This window comes from Phyllobates terribilis, unplaced genomic scaffold, assembly GCF_046119375.1.
Source record: "Phyllobates terribilis strain yellow unplaced genomic scaffold, ASM4611937v1 Scaffold_5__5_contigs__length_657084704, whole genome shotgun sequence".
Lineage (NCBI taxonomy): Eukaryota > Metazoa > Chordata > Amphibia > Anura > Dendrobatidae > Phyllobates > Phyllobates terribilis.
The window spans coordinates 513,066,244-513,086,553 of record NW_027362765.1 but is presented as its reverse complement, the minus strand read 5'-3'; the positions used below and the strand labels follow the sequence as shown (position 1 = coordinate 513,086,553).

The following is a 20,310-nucleotide window of genomic DNA, read 5'->3' as shown; positions in this document are numbered from 1 at the left end:
GTTACTGTACTTGGACCGCATGACCCCTCACATGGGGGGGGGGCACACAATCTGAACTGCCCGGGGCCCTGGCCACCCTTAATCCACCCCTGGTAGCTGTGTCTTTCATATAGAAATGTACTGAGTTTTGGCTAAACTTACAGTTAGTTTCTTGCAGTGTGTTGCCAGCACTGTGACCTTGGAGATTGGACGCACCATTCGCTAGTGATGAGCAGCTTTTTTCTTATGCACAATAAAATTGCATTAATTTTATTTATTTATTATACCTTGCTGATATAGCGCCATCATATTCCACAGCACTTTACATACATTATCATCGATGTCAGTATATCTTTGGAGTGTGGGAGGAAACCGGAGAACCCGGAGGAAACCCACACAAACACAGGGAGAACATACAAACTCCTTGCAGATGCTGTCCTTGGTGGGATTTGCACGGCCAGTATAGCTCTGGATCGGCGTACACGACAGAGTGTTCAAGTTCCTGCCAATATCCAGCAACTTTGCACAGTCATTGATGAGAGGACCAACATTTCACAACCAACAACCTGATCAACTCTAAGCGAAGGAGATGTGTTTGCACCGCGTGAGGCAAATGGTGGTCACACCAGATACTGATTGGTTTTCTGAGATAATGACTTTTGTGTTTCCATTGGCTGTAAGCCATAATCATCAACATTAAAAGAAATCAACACTTGAAATAGATCATTCTGTAATGACTCTATATAATGAGTTTCACTTTTTGTATTGAAGAACTGAAATGAATTAACTTTTTGATGATATTCCAATTTTGTGAAATGCACCTGTATATAAGAAGGAAGGATCCTGCTATAATTGAACTTTTGATATATTTTTTTGTCATTTTACATACAGTTTAAATAATTTAATATTTTGATAAACTAGACTTTTTTTGGACACGACAATACTAAGTAAATGTTTTTTTTATTTCAACTTTGTATTTTCTTAATTTTTAAATAGGGAAAAGAGGCATCTAAATGGTTGACGACAACGATCGGAGCTAGCTCCAGCCAAAGCTGTCAGAGAAAGATGCCGGCTCTGTATCGCATACTGGGCATCTGCCGCTTATGAAGGGCTCTCAGCTCCTCGCCATTGCAGCCTATGGCTATGTGCCCACGATGCAGATTTGGTGCGTTTTTTGTGTGTTTTTTTTTTCCGTGTGGAAATGTAGCTGAAGCACATTGCACATCTCAGGATTTTTTCTGCTCGGATTTTAGGTGTGGAAAAAAACGCAGCATGTCCATTCTTTATGCGTTTCAGCATGCGGATTTGCCTATACAATGCATTTGAAAAACGCATGGCAAATCCGCAAGTAAAAATGCATCAAAAGCGCGTGTAAAATCAGCATGCGTTTTTACTGCCAAGGACATGCAGAAATGCTGCGGAAAATTTCAGCTTCATTTCTGCACCGTGGACACATAGCCTATCACTGGGCTCTGAGGTTTAGTTGGTGCAGAAAGGGGCAGCAGCAGAAACCCACAATAACAAACACCAAGAGCAGCGGCAGAGAGTCACCGCTGGACCTGTGGAGGGTGAGTAGAGCGCATTTTGCTTGTTTTTTAAATAAACTGCAGCTGGGGAACAGAGGTCTTCCAAATCTGGAATACCCATTTAACCTCTGGAAGCCTCGGGGGTAAACAAATAATTCTCAGAAAATCCTTTTCACCAAAAGTCCTGGCAGCACCCCAGGCAAAAACTATAGTACCCCATTATAATAGTCCGCCCGGCACCACTGGGCTCTGTCCTGCGTCGTATCTCTCAGGCTTTGGCTATAAACAGAAATGACAAAACTATGTCTTTTTTGGAAGCGGAAAATCCAATGAGATTTTCCGGAGGAATTTGCGTTGCTTTTTCTCTTTGTTTTGGGGTTGTTTTCTTGAAGCGTTATTGAAGTATTTTCTCCTTATGGTCTTTTGCAGCCTGTGACAGTGTCGAGTTTGGAGAAGCTTCCATGAGAATCCGCCTCACAGAAGTGACGTTAATTATTATTATTTTTTATTTTGTGCAGTGAGGTTTTTAATGTTTAGTCAGAAAAACTCTCAAAATAATTCACAATATGAACAGCCGTGTGGATATTCCACAGCAATGAATATGAGGAGTAGTCAGAGTATCTGAAGCAGTTTTTTACGTGGATTTTGGAGTGGATCTGACACAATATCCATGTAGAAAACTGTGTGTGAACTTCGCTCAAGGTAGATAATAAAGAGGTTGTCTCCACGTTGATCTTCAGCACCCCGATCCCCATCCTCCCGACTTCTGGTTGCCCGGTTGCCGATGCTGTCCTGCTTGATTGACAGGTCAGACATGTGGCAATGTAGCATTGCTGAACCCAAATGGTGCACCCTCCGATGCTGACACATGAGGCATCTTTACCGCTGCAGCCCCGGAGAGTGCAGGGTACTAAATCCGGGCAGCCTCAAATCAGTGTGTACAAGCTCTATAGAAAACAGCTTGTAAGCGCTGCACTCCTAGCACAGCAGTGGCCGGTAACCTAGGCAACGAGCAGTAAACAAAACTAAAATTCCTCCTCTCCTTGAGAATGAAAAGGATTTTTTAAAAACAAGTAAATCACAAAGCTGCTGCTTTTTATAAACAATTCTTCCCATTGATGAGGTCACTTTTATTGGGCGGCTACTACTAGAGAACAAATGGCGTTTCCACCTGTCATTGACTCCCTTTACATGTGGTAATTAAGCACCAGCAATAACCCCGCGGGTACAGCACATTACGGCCATATACGGAGATGACACGGCCTCTCTGCTCGCTGCCTTGTTACGGTGCACCCCTCCGCTATGCGCTTGGTATGGTCCCGGGTATAAATGCGCACTGCCCCGCGCCCTGGACGCTGTAGTGGCAGCTGTCGGCTGTGAGGTGCAGCAGTCATGGCTTCTTGGAGGTTTCTCAGCTCGTCCGTCGCGCTGTGCCCCGGAGTGCAGGGACCGTGTGCCTCAGCAGACCATGCGTCAGAGCAATGAGCGCTGGAGGTGGGTATGACAGCCATGGTGGACTGTGGCCGCCTCCTGTGTGTGGTGTGAGGACTGCTGTGTATTAAGGCCCTGTCACACATAACGAGATCGCTAGCGAGATCGTTACTACGTCACAGTTTTGAGATCGCTGGAGAGATCGTTCGGGAGCCGTCAAACATGTATAACTTGCCAACGATTTCGGCCGCCCCAGCGATCTAACTAACGATCTCGTTGGTCGCTGGGACGCTGTCACACAGCAGCTATTTCAACGATCCACACTCAACGATACACACTTTGAGGGACTGTACTGTGACAGAAAGGCGTGCATAAAATTACCTTTCCGCGCCCACTCATCTCCGATTGGTGGACGCTACTGCGTTCTGATTGGCGGCCGGGTTTTTAAAAAAGGCGACGTTGGGGCAATTCCGCTCCCTTGTTCCTATCTGCGCTCTGCTTTCGGATCGTAGCAGTGTTCTCCGGGCAAGTTTCGTCCATCTGGGATTTGTTGAAGCCTTGTCAGCGTCCTGATTTTTGGATCCTAGTTGCGTTCTACTGCTGTGATTCCATTCATTTGTGGATTTTCTTCAGCTGTGACTGAACATTGACTTTTGGGTTCTTCAGGCACTGTATCGCTTTGTTTCCACGGTAAGTTATTTTAGTGGATTTTTATCACACTCAATAAGTATACATTTGCTTATACATTGGAGGCCATTTTTAGTCAGCAAATGGTGTGTAGTACTTTTTACTTTGTTTTAAAATGTTTCATGTATGCTCACTGTATTGCTATCCTTTTCAGATGGCTTTCAAAAGTGAAGAGTTTGTGAGGGAAATGATTGACCTGTACCGCTCCCTGCCGTGCCTTTGGCAAATAAAATCAACAGACTACTGCAATAGAGAGAAAAAGAGGGAGGCCTACCAGCAATTGATTACCCTCTTTAAAAGGCACGGCCCCAACGAGAAGGTGGATGAAGAGCTGGTGAAGAGAAAGATCCAGGGTCTACGCACCGTATATAAGAAAGAACTCAACCGGGTGGAGAAATCAAAGAAGTCAGGTACCGGCACAGATGAGGTTTATGTGCCGACATTATGGTATTATGATTTGCTTGCCTTCACCCGTGACCAGGAGCTACCTCGGCGAATGGCGTGTACGATGCGGCCGACCCCGGAAGAAGACCCCGACATACGGACTGACTCCCCTGTTGAAGATGTAAGTACCTTCTTTGCTTCCCTGTAAATAGCATTTATACTTTCAATGTACATGCCATAGTTTAGCCGCCCCTCATATTTGTTTTTTAGTGCACGTGTACCCATGCTGGTCATAACATACCTGCTGGATGTTGTAACCAAATCTTAACTTTAATTTTGTGTTCCCACAGCACCATCGGCAAGATGACGACATCTCGGCTACGGAACGTGGTATGGAGGAGGCGAGTGTTATGTCAAGGAATGAGGAACCTATGGCATCGGTGAATGAAGACCCTATGGCCTCTACAAGTGAAGACCTTGTGCCTCGGCGACAGAGAAAATCAAGGAAAAGAAAGGCCAGCTTGCCGCCATCGCCAGGTCTAGTATCTCTGGCGAACAAGATTCTACTTCTGCAGACCCAGGCCAAGCGGGACAGCTTTGCAACATATGCTGGCGAGAGACTACAGAGGCTGGATGACCGACAGAGGGCGCATGCAGAAAGGGTCATGTTTGAGACTTTAAATAAAGCGGCAGCCGGTGAACTTAATGAAACGTCTACTGTACATACTCTGATTGACCCTGGCCATTTTCAACAACATTCTTGGACCCATAGGCCGGACCCACTTCACAGCACACCAGTGCAGAGGATCCGGCGTCCACAAAGCCTTGCCCCCCCCCCACAGTATCCCATGTGTTCTGATTCTTTTGTTTCCCCCAGGCACGGATACACAAATACAGGTAATCGATATGAAGAACTGTAGTGATGTTTCATTTCAATTTTTTTTTATCATTTTGTAAATATTGTTAATTTAATACTTATTTAAATTGTTAAAATTGTTTATATTTTTGTTTGTTTATAAAAAAAAGTTTTATTGTCCTCTTTTTTAACTTTACCCCTGCCCTCTGATCTCACCCTGATTGAAATAAAAATGTTTTTTGGTTGCCTTATTTTCTGCTTTACCTCTTCCCGAGGGTGGGACCCCTCACCCCTGCCCTCCGATCCCTTCCCAATCTCCGTTCCCTCCCCTCCATTCTCTACCGTCTATTCCCATCCCTGCTCTCCGCTGGTGATCACCTCCTCCCCTTCTCCTCCTCCGGCTCCAGGCTTTATCACCTGTCTTCTGTCTTCTCCCTGTGTCCTCTGGTCTTCTTCACAGCTGGTTTTCTTCCCCTCCTCTTCCTACTTCCCTTCTTTTAGTCTTTGGGGTCATAGTCATGGTGCACGGTATGGCAATGATCTGCCATACCATGCACCATGAGTCTGACTCAGATTATAGGTTGTATATACTAGATTCTTGATAGGGCGTTGATCCAGGGAACTAGTCTGATTGCCGTATGTGGAGTCAGGAAGGAATTTTTTTTCCCAAAACGGAGCATGGTTTTTTTTTTCCTTCCTCTGGATCAACATGTTAGGTCTTCCTTATAGTTTTCATACTATGTTCCTATTCTTTCCTCTTCTCTCTTCTTCTTGAATTAGCTGGCATCTGTGAAAGCCGACTTCAGACGGCTTTCCTGCCCCCACACAACTTCAGCTAATAATATCAATAAGTAGGCGGCAATGAAAGCCGACTTCAGACGGCTTTCCTGCCCCTACACTACTTCAGCTGATAACATCAATTAGTAGACAGCTATTAAAGCCGACTTCAGACGGCTTTCCTGCCCCCACACAACTTCAGCTGATAATATCAATAAGTAGGCGGCAATGAAAGCCGACTTCAGACGGCTTTCCTGCCCCTACACTACTTCAGCTGATAACATCAATTAGTAGACAGCTATTAACGCCGACTTCAGACGGCTTTCATGCCCCCACACAACTTTAGCTGATAACATCAATTTGCAGGCGGCTATTAAAGCCGACTTCAGACGGCTTTCCTGCCCCCACACAACTTCAGCTGATAACATCAATAAGTAGGCGGCAATGAAAGCCTACTTCAGACTGCTTTCCTGCCCCTACACAACTTCAGCTGATAACATCAATAAGCAGGAGGGTGTGAAAGCCGACTTTGGAGTGGGCTTTACTGCCCCTGCACTGCTTGTTAGGCAGTATCACACAGGATAGGATTAGATACACAACCCGTCAGGCAGTATCACACAGGATAGGATTAGATACACAACCCGTCAGGCAGTATCACACAGGATAGGATTAGATACACAACTCTTTAGGCAGTATCACACAGGATCGGATTAGATACACAACCTGTCAGGCAGTATCACACAGGATAGGATTAGATACACAACTCTTTAGGCAGTATCACACAGGATAGGATTAGATACACAACCCGTCAGGCAGTATCACACAGGATAGGATTAGATACACAACTCTTTAGGCAGTATCACACAGGATAGGATTAGATACACAACCCGTCAGGCAGTATCACACAGGATAGGATTAGATACACAACTCTTTAGGCAGTATCACACAGGATAGGATTAGATACACAACCTGTCAGGCAGTATCACACAGGATAGTATTAGATACACAACCCGTCAGGCAGTATCACACAGGATAGGATTAGATACACAACCCGTCAGGCAGTATCACACAGGATAGGATTAGATACACAACCCTTTAGGCAGTATCACACAGGATAGGATTAGATACACAACCCGTCAGGCAGTATCACACAGGATAGGATTAGATACACAACTCTTTAGGCAGTATCACACAGGATAGGATTAGATACACAACCCGTCAGGCAGTATCACACAGGATAGGATTAGATACACAACTCTTTAGGCAGTATCACACAGGATAGGATTAGATACACAACCTGTCAGGCAGTATCACACAGGATAGGATTAGATACACAACCCGTCAGGCAGTATCACACAGGATAGGATTAGATACACAACCCGTCAGGCAGTATCACACAGGATAGGATTAGATGTAACAAAGTGTAGACAATAGTGGATATAAACTAATTTTTTTTTATAAAAATATAAAAAATATAACCAACCAAATAATATCAACTACATAACAAAAAAGAATTTATTGGCTGCCGTGACGGTCATGGGCTGCCACAAATCTTGCCAGCATCACTCCGTGCTGGTGGATCTCTTCACTCAGTCTCCGTTGTGACGCCAGGAGATCTTGTAGTGTTGGGATTTCTACGGAGGTAATAGTTAAACTTAAAAGTCCAATAATTCTGTACATTCATCAAATTAAGGCTATGTGCCCACGATGCACCACACCCGGGTACCATCCACACATTAGAACGCGCTAATTACGCAAGTACAGATGCAGTATTGCGGAATTGGCGCATTATAATGCAAGTCAATGGCGGCGCAAAAAAACCACCTTATGCAAAATAATTGGTAGTGCTGCGTTTTTTTCCGCAATGATAATGTGCAGCGGAAATTTCCGCAGCATGTGCACAGCACATGCGGATTATCATTGGGGAACATGGCAGACCTTCTACCATGCGCTTTTAATGCGTTTCCACAGCAGCAAAAACGCTGCAGAAACACCTTAAAAAACGCATCGTGGGCACACAGCCTATCAGGTACATGTTTGGTATTTAACACTTACGGTTTTCAGGTTGCTCGGATGATGACGAGCTTAAGGACCACCCGGATCCCCTGGCACCACCGGCTAGAGAAAGACACAACACTTAATAGTACATGACAGCCCTAAACTTTCCAAGTTGTATGGACCGTATTTTATGTCAAAGCATTACCGAAAGATGAAGCTGCACCTATATCACGGAGTGATGCTGGCGAGCTGGCAGAGGAATGCTGCTGGGGCTCCAAGGCTGGAGGTGACTCCCTTGGGGGCTCTGGGGCTGCAGGTGCTGGAAAACAAATAACATTAGATACCTAAGGTGATTGCAGTTGTAACTAATGTGCTGCCATGTATTGTGTTAACATATTTTAAAACCACTCACCACTGCGGGGCAGGGACCGTGACCGGATGCTGACGATTCGGTCGGCAGACCTATATTTCAGGTCCGCCAGCTTTTTACGGATTTGGGTAGCAGAGCGCTGCACCCCAAATCTCCGGACCAGGCCCCGACCGATCCTCTGCAGCACCGCCTGCTTATGGAGCACTGGATGCTCAGAGTGCACATGGCACTCATAATCCAGTGCATCCAGGTGCTCCACAAGGTAGCACACCTCAGCATCACCCCAAGGAGATGCCCTGACCCTGGATGCCATAATGCTCTTAATAAGCTAGGCCGCAACTACGTCGTTAGACTCGCCCACGACGCATGAACGTCGGTAACCACGCCCACGACGCATGAACGTCGCCAATAAACCCGCGGTTTATTAGAGAACCCTATTGTGACTTGAATTATTAGCGTGTCGGACTAGAGACGCTGTATTGATAATGCGACATCTGTAGAACGCAGCAGTGTCTCTATTGTGACGGTCACACAGGAACACTGGTGTTTAGGTGGTTTTATGTAGAAATATGTATCTATATTTTTATGTCGGTATGCATACTTCTGTGTCTGTGAGTATGTGTGTGTATAGCTGGTTATCTGTATATAAGTGTGGATATGGGTGTAGATTTTTATGTATCTGAATATGTATGTGTATATGGATGTGTATATGGATGTATACATACGAGTACAACAGTGGCGTACCGCCATTGGTGGCAGGCCACATAACTGCTATGGGGCCCGTGGCCGTAGGGGGCCCGTGAGCCAGCGGACCCCATAGCAGTCTCCCCCATTCTGTACCCCACGCTCCTCTGTTTGATTGCCGCCACCGCCCACTGCCACTGTGTTCAGACATGGCCAACACCTTTAATTGTGCTTGAGTGGGCCCTGCTGCGGCATTACTACAAGGCACAGCCGCACAACACACTACACGCAGCCATTACTGAGTACAGTGCCGGTGGGTGGCGGTTAATCAAACAGCGGCGCGGCAACGCTGCTACGATGCACCACGCTGTGTCAGACAGTGGAGCTGCCAGCTGCTGTCGTGATGAGAGAGACGCGCTGCAGAGACTGAAGCAGCGGGGAATACGGAGTGGTAAGTATGTATTTATATATTTTTGTAAATCAGTCAGTACTGATAATACTGGAGGACTGGGGCTGCCTTTTACCCTATGGGGGGCTGCATTATACTGTGTGCTCTCCCATCCTGGTATACAGGGCTGCGGAGTCGATAAGCCAAACCGACTCCTCAATTTCCATTACTCCGACTCCACCTCCCTCATACATGGCTCATGTGATACATTAGGGTCATTACACTGTGCATGTGGAGGCTAAAAAGGAGGAAGTCACCATCGGGGTATCATACTGTGTTAAGGGGGACACTTTTGTTGGCATCACATTTTTATGGGGCTATGAAAGAGTAATTTAGGAGTTCAGAAAGGAAGAAAGGCTGGAAGGTTGTGGGATCTGCTCTTCTGTGTCCCCAACAATTATTTCCTTTTTTTTTTTTTTTTTTTTTTTTTGTGGGGGGGGTCCCAATTATAACTTCTGCTATGAGCTCCCATGATTCCTATGTCCGCCCCTGGAGTACACGTATGTGTATACGGGCCCTTACTATTGAAACAATGATAAACAAATCTTTTGCAAAGTTAAACACAGTTTATTACACAAATCAATACAAAACTGAAAGTAGTGTATAATTGTCAGTAGTTGCCCACTATAAGTTCTGATGTTGCCAAGTAACAGCACCAGGACCGTTAAAATACTGGCAGTAGTTGTCGCGGCTGGTCTTCGCATCCTGGGTGTTTCTGCCATATCCCACTGGTTGAAGGCCTGCAATTGCAGGATCGTTTGAACGCCATTCACCGAGCTCCACTTCCCCATTGGCTAGGTCCACAGAGTCCACGAAGCCAGGCGGACAGTACGTAATTGCATCACGTCGACGAAGAAAGTTGTGAAGTGTGCAACAGGCCAAAACAACAGAGTCTATTGATGTAAGCTTCATGTTAATTGGCGTGTGAAAAACTCTGAAGCGGTTGGCCATGATACCGAAGGCATTTTCGACAACACGACGTGCCCTTGACAAACGATAATTGAAAATTCTTCTTTCCTGGGTAAGACTTTTTTGGGGGAACGGTTTAATAAGATTGGGATGAAGTGGGAAGGCTTCATCGCCGACAAAAACAAAATTAAGGTTACCTGTAGTCTTTGAGTTGGGAGGCAAGTGTAGGTCACACTTGTCCAATCGCTCTCCAAAAAGTGTGTGCTCTAAAACACCACCATCAGAAACCCTGCCGTTCATGCCAACATCTACATTTATAAATTCGTAATTGGCATTAACAAGGGCCATCATGATGATGCTGAAATAGCCCTTATAATTATAAAAATAGGATCCGCTATTTGGTGGCTGAGTGATTCGGACATGTTTCCCGTCCAAAGCCCCACCACAGTTAGGGAACTGCCACAGCTGCTCAAAATCAGAGGCAATCTTTTTCCATTCCTCCTCCGTGTTGGGAAACTGTATGTAACTACGTAGACTGTGGTAAATTGCATTACATGTCTCCGGGATTAGAACACTGAGCATGGGCCTTGAAATGGCTGCAGAAAAATGCAAGTCTTGGAGTGAGCGTCCGGTGGCCAGGAATCTCAGTGTGACTGCCAATCTTTCATCTGCCGGAATGGCAGCACGCATCGCTGTATCCTTCCGTTGAATACGTGGCGTAACTCGTTCCAATAACTCTTTAAAAGATTCCTCTGACATCCTCAGATAGTTGCGGAAATCATGAGGATTCTTCTCCTGAAGCTCTCTTACAAGTTGCATGTGGGACAATTCAGACCTCTTCTGCAGCCACTCTCTGGTCCACATGCGACGCTTTCGTTTGGAACGCCTCTGTAGCTCTCGTGCCTCATCTTGACGCCGAGCTTCCTCAACCAGCAATGCAGCAACCACAATAGCACACTGCCCGTCGTCCATGATGTGCAAACTGCAAACATAACATGAAAAGATGAGAACACTTTCAACAAAACAATTAACAGAAGTATTGAAACTGTATATAAAAAATATCATGGAAAACCATATTCCATTCTGTTAGTGAGCATGACAGAAAATGCGCTGTGTGGGTGCATGTGCATGAGACCCCTAAAATATCTGCCCATGCAAAAGCATACATATATATATATACAAATAGAAGCCAAGCCCTCCCTCCCTGAAAAGCAAAGATAACAGATAATTAGTAAATGTGTGATAAAAGATTAAAAAATGGAAACGCATCTGAGACCTCAAACAATACCTACCTTACTAAAGATGTCTGATATGTTCAAAGCGGAGTCACAGCTGGAGAACGCTGCAATGATCCGCAAAAATCAGCACTAGTCCAATGAACGGATATTAGCAGCCCGGAGAACTCTGGTAGGATCTGCAATAAGCACGAGGTCAGAAACAAAGGACGGAATCGCTATTCTGTTGCCTTCTTTATGCGCGTCCGGAAATGAGAACGCCGTAGCGACCACCAATCGGGGACGAGGGGCGCGGAATAGTCCAATTTATACACGCCTACGTGTCTCAGTTCTGAATCGCTGGACGAGGTCGTTGGCTAGGTGTCAAATACAGCGATGCACACTGCCCAGCGGGAGTGCAACGACCCAGGAATGGTCCAGGGAGCTTTGTAACGATCAACGATCTCGCAGCAGGGGCCTGATCGTTGCTACCTGTCAAACGTAGCGAGATCGCTAGCGATGTCGCTGTTGCGTCACAAAACCCGTGACGTATCAACGATCTCGCTAGCGATCTCGTTATGTGTGACAGGGCCTTTACTAGGTGTGAGGCTGGAGTGTGCGGTGTCCCCTGTGAAGGGCATAGGACGGGACAGTGTATGTGACTTTGCAGCAGTGTAGTAATGTGCGCCGCCCATCAGCACATACTCACTGCTCCAGTGACAGCAGGTGACACCCAGGACTGTGACCTTGTGCACGGGGTCTGCCAAGCCCCTGCACAGGTTACACTTCCACTACTGTACCCTCTGTACAGACTGAATTGTCACACAGCTCTGCTGGCTATTGTCCTCTGTTATCAGCCACTTTCAGGTCACTTTGTTTTTTCTTTGTAGTATTCTTGCTATGATCTGTCCTTTTTGTGTCTTTTCTGTTTAGGTATCCCCACTGATGAGGAGTAGGCGACGGGCCTGGAGAGGAAGGTCCTGAACGCTTTGAAGAAGGGAGAGGTATATGACCTAATGAAGATAATTAAGACTGAAATGTACAACTGGGGATGCTAGAGTGCTACTCCCCTCCATTAGAGTGCTACTCCCCTCCATTAGAGTGCTACTCCCCTCCATTAGAGTGCTACTCCCCTCCATTAGAGTGCGTCTAGGACCAGGCTGAGCCATGTTCACACACTTATATCTTACTCCTTGTGTTTACTGTTTGTTTTTGTTTTTTTTACAATTTTCTTGTATTGTGCCAAGTAGTGGACAAACCCTCCTTACTATATCCCTCAGTGTAAAATGGAAACAAACTCCCCTCCTGTGCGGGTGCCATTCTAGCAATGTGAGTGCTGGGTCTCCCTGGTCTCCCATGATATTTGTATACCGTGTGAGTGCTGCAGCCAGTCTGCTGCTAATGGGCCACTGTTCTCACACTTTCCTCTGATGTCCAAAGTTCATCTCCAGGAAGTGTGAGCGAAGCAGCCTGTTAGCGGCTGCTGATTATTCCATATGGGACCGGGAGACCTATTGCTGACACTGTTGGAACGACGCTGGTGTGAAACTGGAGTTTGTTTTATACCGGGTAATACAGCCTTTAAGAAAGGGGTTGTCAAGTCTTTGACAAACCTTTTAATATCCTTGTGTGTTTAGAGGAACAAACATTGGCTTTGCCCACTTCTCAAAGTTGTCTAAGCTGGCTGGGACACACGTGTCAAGAAACTATTTGCTTTCAGCAACAAAAAGTTGTGCAAAAATGTAGCGAGATTCCAGGTTTTACAGTAGAAACCTGGTGACACTTGATGAGTCTGGGACAAAGTGAAACTGGCTGAAGAGGGGTCCCCGTCTTCAGATGCATCTGTAGGTCTTGTGCTTGTGATGTAAAGTTTGGGTCCTGGTGACATCCCCTATACTTTATTGGTGTAGCTGCTAGTCACACCCCGGTGTATATGGGGCATTATTAGTGACCTGCTAGACAGTCTAGCCACAGGGAACACACATCTGGTCACTTCTGTGTTCTGTAGTCATGCTTCCCAGGTCCTATTTCTTCGCGCTTTTTTATTTAATCCCTTATATAGCGCCTTTAATTCCGAAGCACTTTACCGACATTATCACTGACCCCATTGGGGCTCATAATCTAAATTCTCTATCAGTATGTCTTTGAAGTTTGGGAGTAAATTAGATGAAACCCACGCAAACACAGGGAGAACATACAAACTCCTTGCAGATGTTGTCCTTGGTGGGATTTGAAGCCAGGACCCTATTACAGAGTGGGGAACTAGGAGAAACTGGATACTTTTTCCAGCGTATAAAACAGGATGGGATATGTAGTCTAGGAATGATGGCCGTATCCACAAATAGGCATGAGAAGAATTTTTTTATTATTATTATTTATTTATTTTACTATGACCTAAAAACTAACAGGCAGGTAGTTGCTAACTGTCTGTCTGTGCCTGGTGTCTGTCTCTGCCAGCACAGAGCGGTCAGACTGCTCCTGCTGGCGATTCAGCGGCTTCCACGGACGTCTTGTCAACAGAGCAGCTTCTTCTCTTCTGCTCTGTTGACAGCCAGCTTCCTTTTCCCAAAGTAAAAATAAAATGGCCCTGGACAACCCATTTAATGATACTTTGGCAGCATCGTTTAATAACGTTGTTCTACCTTGCTTCTCACTGTGAAGGACTCCAAACATCTGTCATGTGGCAACAACTCAAGGGGTAATGCCACCAGATTACTTTTTTTACGTTCTTTCTCATGCACCCTCTCCACAGGTCCTCAGTGCATATGGATGTCATAAAGCAGAATGGGGTGCTAACCATGTACCCATCACTTTAGACATCATAGTGGGGAGGAAGGGTTTCTCCTGCTGTTGACATACCTGGCCTCCATTACATTGATCACTGCTGGCAGGAGTATTATAATAAGTTTGTCCTACGACAGCTTCTTTCCAGACCTTATTATAAGATGGTGTTCTTGCTTCAACACACGGTAAATAGTGCAGGTCTGAGATTAGGCAATGTACTGTATAGCTGTGCATGGGATATATTGTGCTGATTTCAGTGGATCAACCATGTAAGTACAGCAGTGCCTATCATGAGTTTCAGGCCTTGTTCCAGTTATTCCTTTGTTTCCAGGAGAAGTAAAGCAAATGACCGACCTCTTATACAAATGTGGATAAAGGTCAAAGTCCATAATGAGTCCTTTGCAGGAATCTCTCAGTGTATCTGGATTCATGACAAGACATTGCTAAATTATTTTGTTCAGTGTCTTTAAATAAACGTTTGTGTTCTTTACATATACAGGTGCATCTCACAAAATTAGAATATCATCAAAAATTTAATTTATTTCAGTTCTTCAATACAAAAGCTGAAACTGATATTATAGTCATTACAAACATAGTGATCTATTTCAAGTGTTTATTTCTTTTAATGTTGATGATTATGGCTTACAGCCAATGAAAACACAAAACTCATTATCTCAGTAAAGTAGAATAATTAACAAAAAACACCTGCAAAAGCTTCCTAAGCGTTTAAAAGGGTCCCTTAGTCTGTTTCAGTAGGCTCCACAATCATAGGGAAGACAGCTTACTTGACAGATGTCCAGAAGGCAGTCACTGACACAATCCACAAGGAGGATAAGCCACGAAAGGTCATTGCTAAAGAATCTGGCTGTTCAGAGTGCTGAATCCAAGCATATTAATGGAAAGTTGAGTGGAACGAAAGTGTGGTAGAAAAAGGTGCACAAGCAATCTGGATAACCGCAGCCTTGAAAGGCTTATTAACAAAAGGCCGTTCAAAAATTTTGGGGAGACTCACAAGGAGTGGACGGCTGCTGGAGTCATTGCTTCAAGAGCCACCACACACAGACGTATCCAGGACATGGGCTACAAGTGTCGCATTCCTTGTGTCAAGCCACTCATGACCAATAGACAACGCCAGAAGCGTCTTACCTGGGCCAAGGAGAAAAAGACCTGGATTGTAGCTCAGTGGTCCAAGGTGGTGTTTTCAGATGAAAGTAAATTTTGCATTTCATTTGGAAATCAAGGTCCCAGAGTCTGAAGGAAGAGTGGAGAGGCCACAATCCAAGCTGCTTGAGGTCTAGTGTGAAGTTTCCACAATCAGTGATGGTTTGGGGAGCCATGTCATCTGTTCGTGTAGGGCCACTGTCTTTTATCAAGACCAAGGTCAGCGCAGCCGTCTACCAGGAAACTTTATTGCACTTCATGCTTCCCTCTGCTAATAAGATTTTTGGAGATGGAAATTTCATTCTCCTGCAGGACTTGGTACTTCTGGCAGTGTGGACAGGTGCCAATACCTGGTTTACAAACAGTATCACTATGCTTGATTGGCCCGCAAACTCGCCTGACTTTAACCCCATAGATTCTCTATGGGGTATTGTCAAGAGGAAACATTTTTCAAGCTGTTATAAAGTATTCTAATTTACTGAGATAATGACTTTTGTGATTTCTTTGGCTGTAAGCCATAATCATCAACATTAACAGAAATCAACACTTGAAATAGATCACTGTTTGTAATGACTCTATATAATGAGTTTCACTTTTTGTATTGAAGAACTGAAATAAATACATTTTTTGATATTCTAATTCAGTGAGATGCACCTGTAAGTGGTATAACACTTACAACTCATTTTGTCTTTTTAAGGATCCTTTTAATGTCCTCAAGCCAAAATCCTATGCAGGAACCAAAGAGAATCCACACATTGTGCCACCAGTCAATAAGCAGAGACTTGTGGGCTGCATATGTAAGTTTCTTTGCTACACGTTTCATTTCAGTGTAAAACTTATAGAAAGGGTGATTAACCCCTGAAAGCTGTACAGATTTGTCATGAGCACATGTCACTTTGGGCTGTGTGCCAGATATGTACACCATGCCAATTAACCCATCAGATACCACAGTCAATCACAACAGCAGCATCTAAGTGGTTAAAAGGGAGAATACTCACTCTTTAACACTATCTGCTCATCGCGATTGTAATCGTGGGTGCCAATAGTTTGCATTGCACCCTGAGGTCATCAGATGACCTCGGGGTACAGTGGCCTGTTGGACCCTCTTTATGGCAGTGTCTAACAGACTGAGTCAGTGAAAATCTAACAGGTCTCATGCACTGTATTGTGAGTACTACGTGAGTACTGCAGTGTATGGGACCAGGAATTGGTGAGAAATGTTCATGTTCCACAGTGGTACTAGGTTAAAGTAAAAGGATTAAATAAAGTATAATTACTCTTAACTTTCCCACAATGAAAAATCCCCCACCTAGCTCTTGTGGTAAATAAGTTTCAGCTTCTAGAATATGGCGATGCAAAAACAAATTAATGTTTGTAAAATATTGTTTTTAGTGTGCAGAAGTAGCAAAGCATAAAGAGCTAAAACTGGTATCCTTATAATCATACTGAACCAAACAATAAATCATTCTTACTACTAATAGCTTTTACCACACAGTGAACCACATAAAAATATATAAAACCAATAACTGAATTGCTGTTCTTTGTTTTTTTGTTCATCCTGCATCTGTGTAAAAAATGATCAAAAGAATGTTCTGTATCCCAAAATGGTACTTAAAAAAGGATCAAACTCCTCCTGCAAAAATAAGCTCTCGTACAGCTCTTGGCCAGATAAGTTGTTGCTCTCAGAATGTAGACCAAAATTTTTTTTTTTATAAATCTGACATCGCTGTAAATGTATTGAACAGAATAATAAAGCAGTCTTATCACTTATACCACACGAAAATTGCGTAAAATTTAAAAACTATTTTACTGCTGTTTTTGTTCATTCTGATTCCCAATAATCTGAATAAGGCTCGGTTCACATTTATCCTGCGCTCTCCACTGAGCACTTGCGTCTGGGTTTCAGTGTAAATTCCCCAAAAAATGTGATTCAGATAGAACCCCCAACTGAACCACTCGCTATAATGAGGCAGGTGGTCACTTTGGACTCCATCTGGACTGTGTTCCACCAAAGTCCCATCAGTTTAGGTGTCTTTTTAGCGCACAAGTGTGGGTGACCACTGTTCTGTGCATGTCTCAAGATGGATACCACCGGAACAGATGCCAAACTGAGTCCAAAGTGTCTCCACCTGCCTCATTATGGAGAGCGGTTGCATTGGGGGGTTTCATCTAAATCACATTTTTGTAGGATTTACACGGAAACTCCAGCGTAAGTGCTTAGTGTAGAACACAATAATATGATCCCAGCCTTCTATTGAAAACAAGGGATGTCCCCCAAAATATTACCAATAAAACACTAACTTAGACCTGAGTGGAGTTTTGTGCAGGATATCTGTCACTGGAAACATAGGGGGTCCCACATTACTGGTAGAACAAAGACTCTTGAAAAGCGACGGATCCCAACCCATCAAATAAAATCCAGTGAAATCTGTGCTTCCAAATTCCCCTCCTTCTGAGCCCCCCTATGCCTAAACCACAGTAAGCGGCCACATGTTTGGCATTATTGTAGCTGGGAGAGTGCACTTAACAATTTACGGGGTGTATGTCTCCATAAGCTCAAGCTGGGCACAATATATGGGGCTACTACACTGTATGGGGGCACAATGTATGGGCATTTAAGTGGCAGATTTGCAATTCTCAAGGGGAAAAAAGCCTGGCGTGTATGTTGCAAAGCAAACTCCTGTGGGCCAAAATAGTTACTGCAGCTGTAGATGAATTCATTGAAAGGTGCAATTTCTAAAATGGGGTCATTTTGTGCGTTTTTCTATTGACACCTTCGGGGTTCCGCAAATGTCACCTGCAAAACTTGTGCACCAAATAGCGCTCCTTCCTTCTCAGCCCTGACGTGTGGCCTAACAGTAACTTCTGATGACATATGGGGCATTGCTGCATTTGGGAGAAATTGCTCAATAAATTATGGGGTCCAGTTTCACCTAATAACCCTTGTGTAAATGACAAACTTTCAGCTAATAAAAAATGTACAGTTCTACCACTAAAATGTTAGTTCCATGTCCCCATATCGCAAAATTCTGTGAGGCACCTGTGGGTTCAAAATACTCACTACACCCCTAGATGAATTCCTTAGGCAGTGGAGTTTCCAATATGGGGTCACCGGGGGGGTGTTCTGGCATTTCAGGGGCTTGGCTAATGGAGTCCACAATCTATTAAAACAAAGTCTGCGTTTTAAAAGCCAAGTAGCGCTCCTTCCCATCCGATCCCTCCGTGTGCTCAAATAGCAGTTTACACCCCCATATGGGGTACTACCACGTTTAGATATACTGGTCATACACACATCTAGAATAATGTACAAGACCATAAACTCACAGAAATCCGCTCAAAGGGATTGAATCTAGAAAACTGGTATAAAATACAAAAAAATATACTGTATAATTCCAATGGCCCTGCAATCACTCTTTACCTATTTATAGAAGTCCATATATTCCAGCCGCCTAAGCAATGCCTGTTCAGGTTCAGATAGTTGTGTATATTGTTGTTGAAAGTTCTAAGAGAAAATGCCATTATTTTTTAAAATGGTGGATATTGCAGCAGCATGATGAAGTCTGGCACCAATGTGAATTTTAAAGGACTCAGTTTGTAGTTGTACAATAAATTCAAGCACTGAAACATAACCTTTTATCATTTTCTTTCTTCCAGGTGAAGAAGATAATTCTCAAGTTATCTGGTTCTGGGCCCATGATGGGCAGGTAAATCGCTGCCCACAGTGTGGCTCTCACTACAAGGTTGTCCTTTATGAGCTTCCACACTGAAGAGGACTTGTATTACTATTGACAGCCATATGTTAAAAAGTTAAAAAATCTTTTATTAAATACTTGATATATTGTAATGTGTTTTATTTTCATTAGCATTGGTCGTGCATACAGAACAATACTTAAAAAAGCTAACGTTCTCCCATCCTTTGAATTGGAGTTGACAAAGGTCTGTAAGAATTTGGCAGTTTGGATGGGCAAGATGCGTTCTGTGGTCTGGATCTCCACTCTGGCTTCCACTAGTGGCTTCTGCAGGATAAATTATAGGAGTGGTTCGAAACTAATAAGGATTTTAATCCTAAATGTCTTTCTATTGTACTAATCTAATCGCTCTTCTAATTGACTTTAAGAAGTCACTGCTGTTCCCTCTTTAGTTTAACTTTTTTTTTTACCTACTTTGTTTTGATGACATTTTTTGAGAATCCCCAGAATCTCCTGGTTATCTGGGAGCCTTGGCTTGGTCACTGCCGCAGCCCCTGTCTCCACCCTGAAACACGGAGTCATCATTGACATCAGTTTCAGGGGTAGGGTTATTCCCTGCTGTACAGAGCATGTGACGGTTGTCCATTCTGACTCTGTATGAGCTTCCTTGTCACTGTGTAGTACTTTCAATGCACACAGTGTGCTCCCTCGCTAGCCCTAATGGGAAGAGACTAGCCGACAAGAGTGCACTTGGTGTGCATTGTAAGGTGAGGGGACATGCAGAGTACAGCAGGGACTGCCCACCCCCTGAAGCGGATGTCACTGACTCTTCATTTCAGGGTGGAGATAAACTGTTAAATTTTAAATAAAAACTCCCTTTTAGATAAGCTATTAGAATCTCACTACATAAAGATGACGCGCCCCTGGGCCTGCTGTGTCGCGCAGCGTCTCGCGCACGGGGGCTTACCCGGAACCGGATCAGATGAGGGTTGTAGTCTCCGAGTGGCGGGGACCCGGTCCGTGCCCAGGGAGTCAACTCAGTGTGTGGCAGTCTTGATAGATGTTATTTGAGTGTCGACTACGCCACCCGTTGATTTGCAGCTATGGAGCTGCCGCTGCAGGGCAGACCGCTGAGGCCGGTGTAGGATTGTGCAGCGTGATAGTATAACCCCCAACGGGAGGGGTATGGCCTCAGGGCAGCCGACGTGGAAGATGAGGGTAGCAGGAACCACTCAGAGACGGTGCGGTGTAATTCAGGGTCTTTACTGGTAACAACGATAGACCCTCCCGGAGTACTTGCTAGCGAACGGGGCCTGGTCAGTCCTTGAGCAGATGGGATCTCCCCTGGCCAGGCGGAGTTGTAGGCCTCCCAAACTGACTGTACTCTTCTGGCTACCTTGCTAGAAGCGGATA

At 44.6% G+C, this 20,310-nt stretch overlaps 1 protein-coding gene and 1 pseudogene across 1 annotated transcript; both read left to right on the top strand.

Annotated features, from left to right (window-relative positions):
• The first annotated feature begins 2,897 nt into the window (after positions 1 to 2,897).
• Positions 2,898 to 19,052, top strand: LOC141271305 (cytochrome c oxidase subunit 5B, mitochondrial-like; annotated as a pseudogene).
• LOC141270805 (uncharacterized) lies at positions 3,015 to 4,927 on the top strand. The gene is made up of 3 exons (XM_073680913.1): positions 3,015 to 3,046; positions 3,924 to 4,188; positions 4,358 to 4,927. Exons 1-3 carry the CDS (start codon positions 3,015 to 3,017, stop codon positions 4,925 to 4,927), a joined length of 867 nt encoding a protein of 288 aa, XP_073537014.1.
• Positions 19,053 to 20,310: the final 1,258 nt, after the last annotated feature.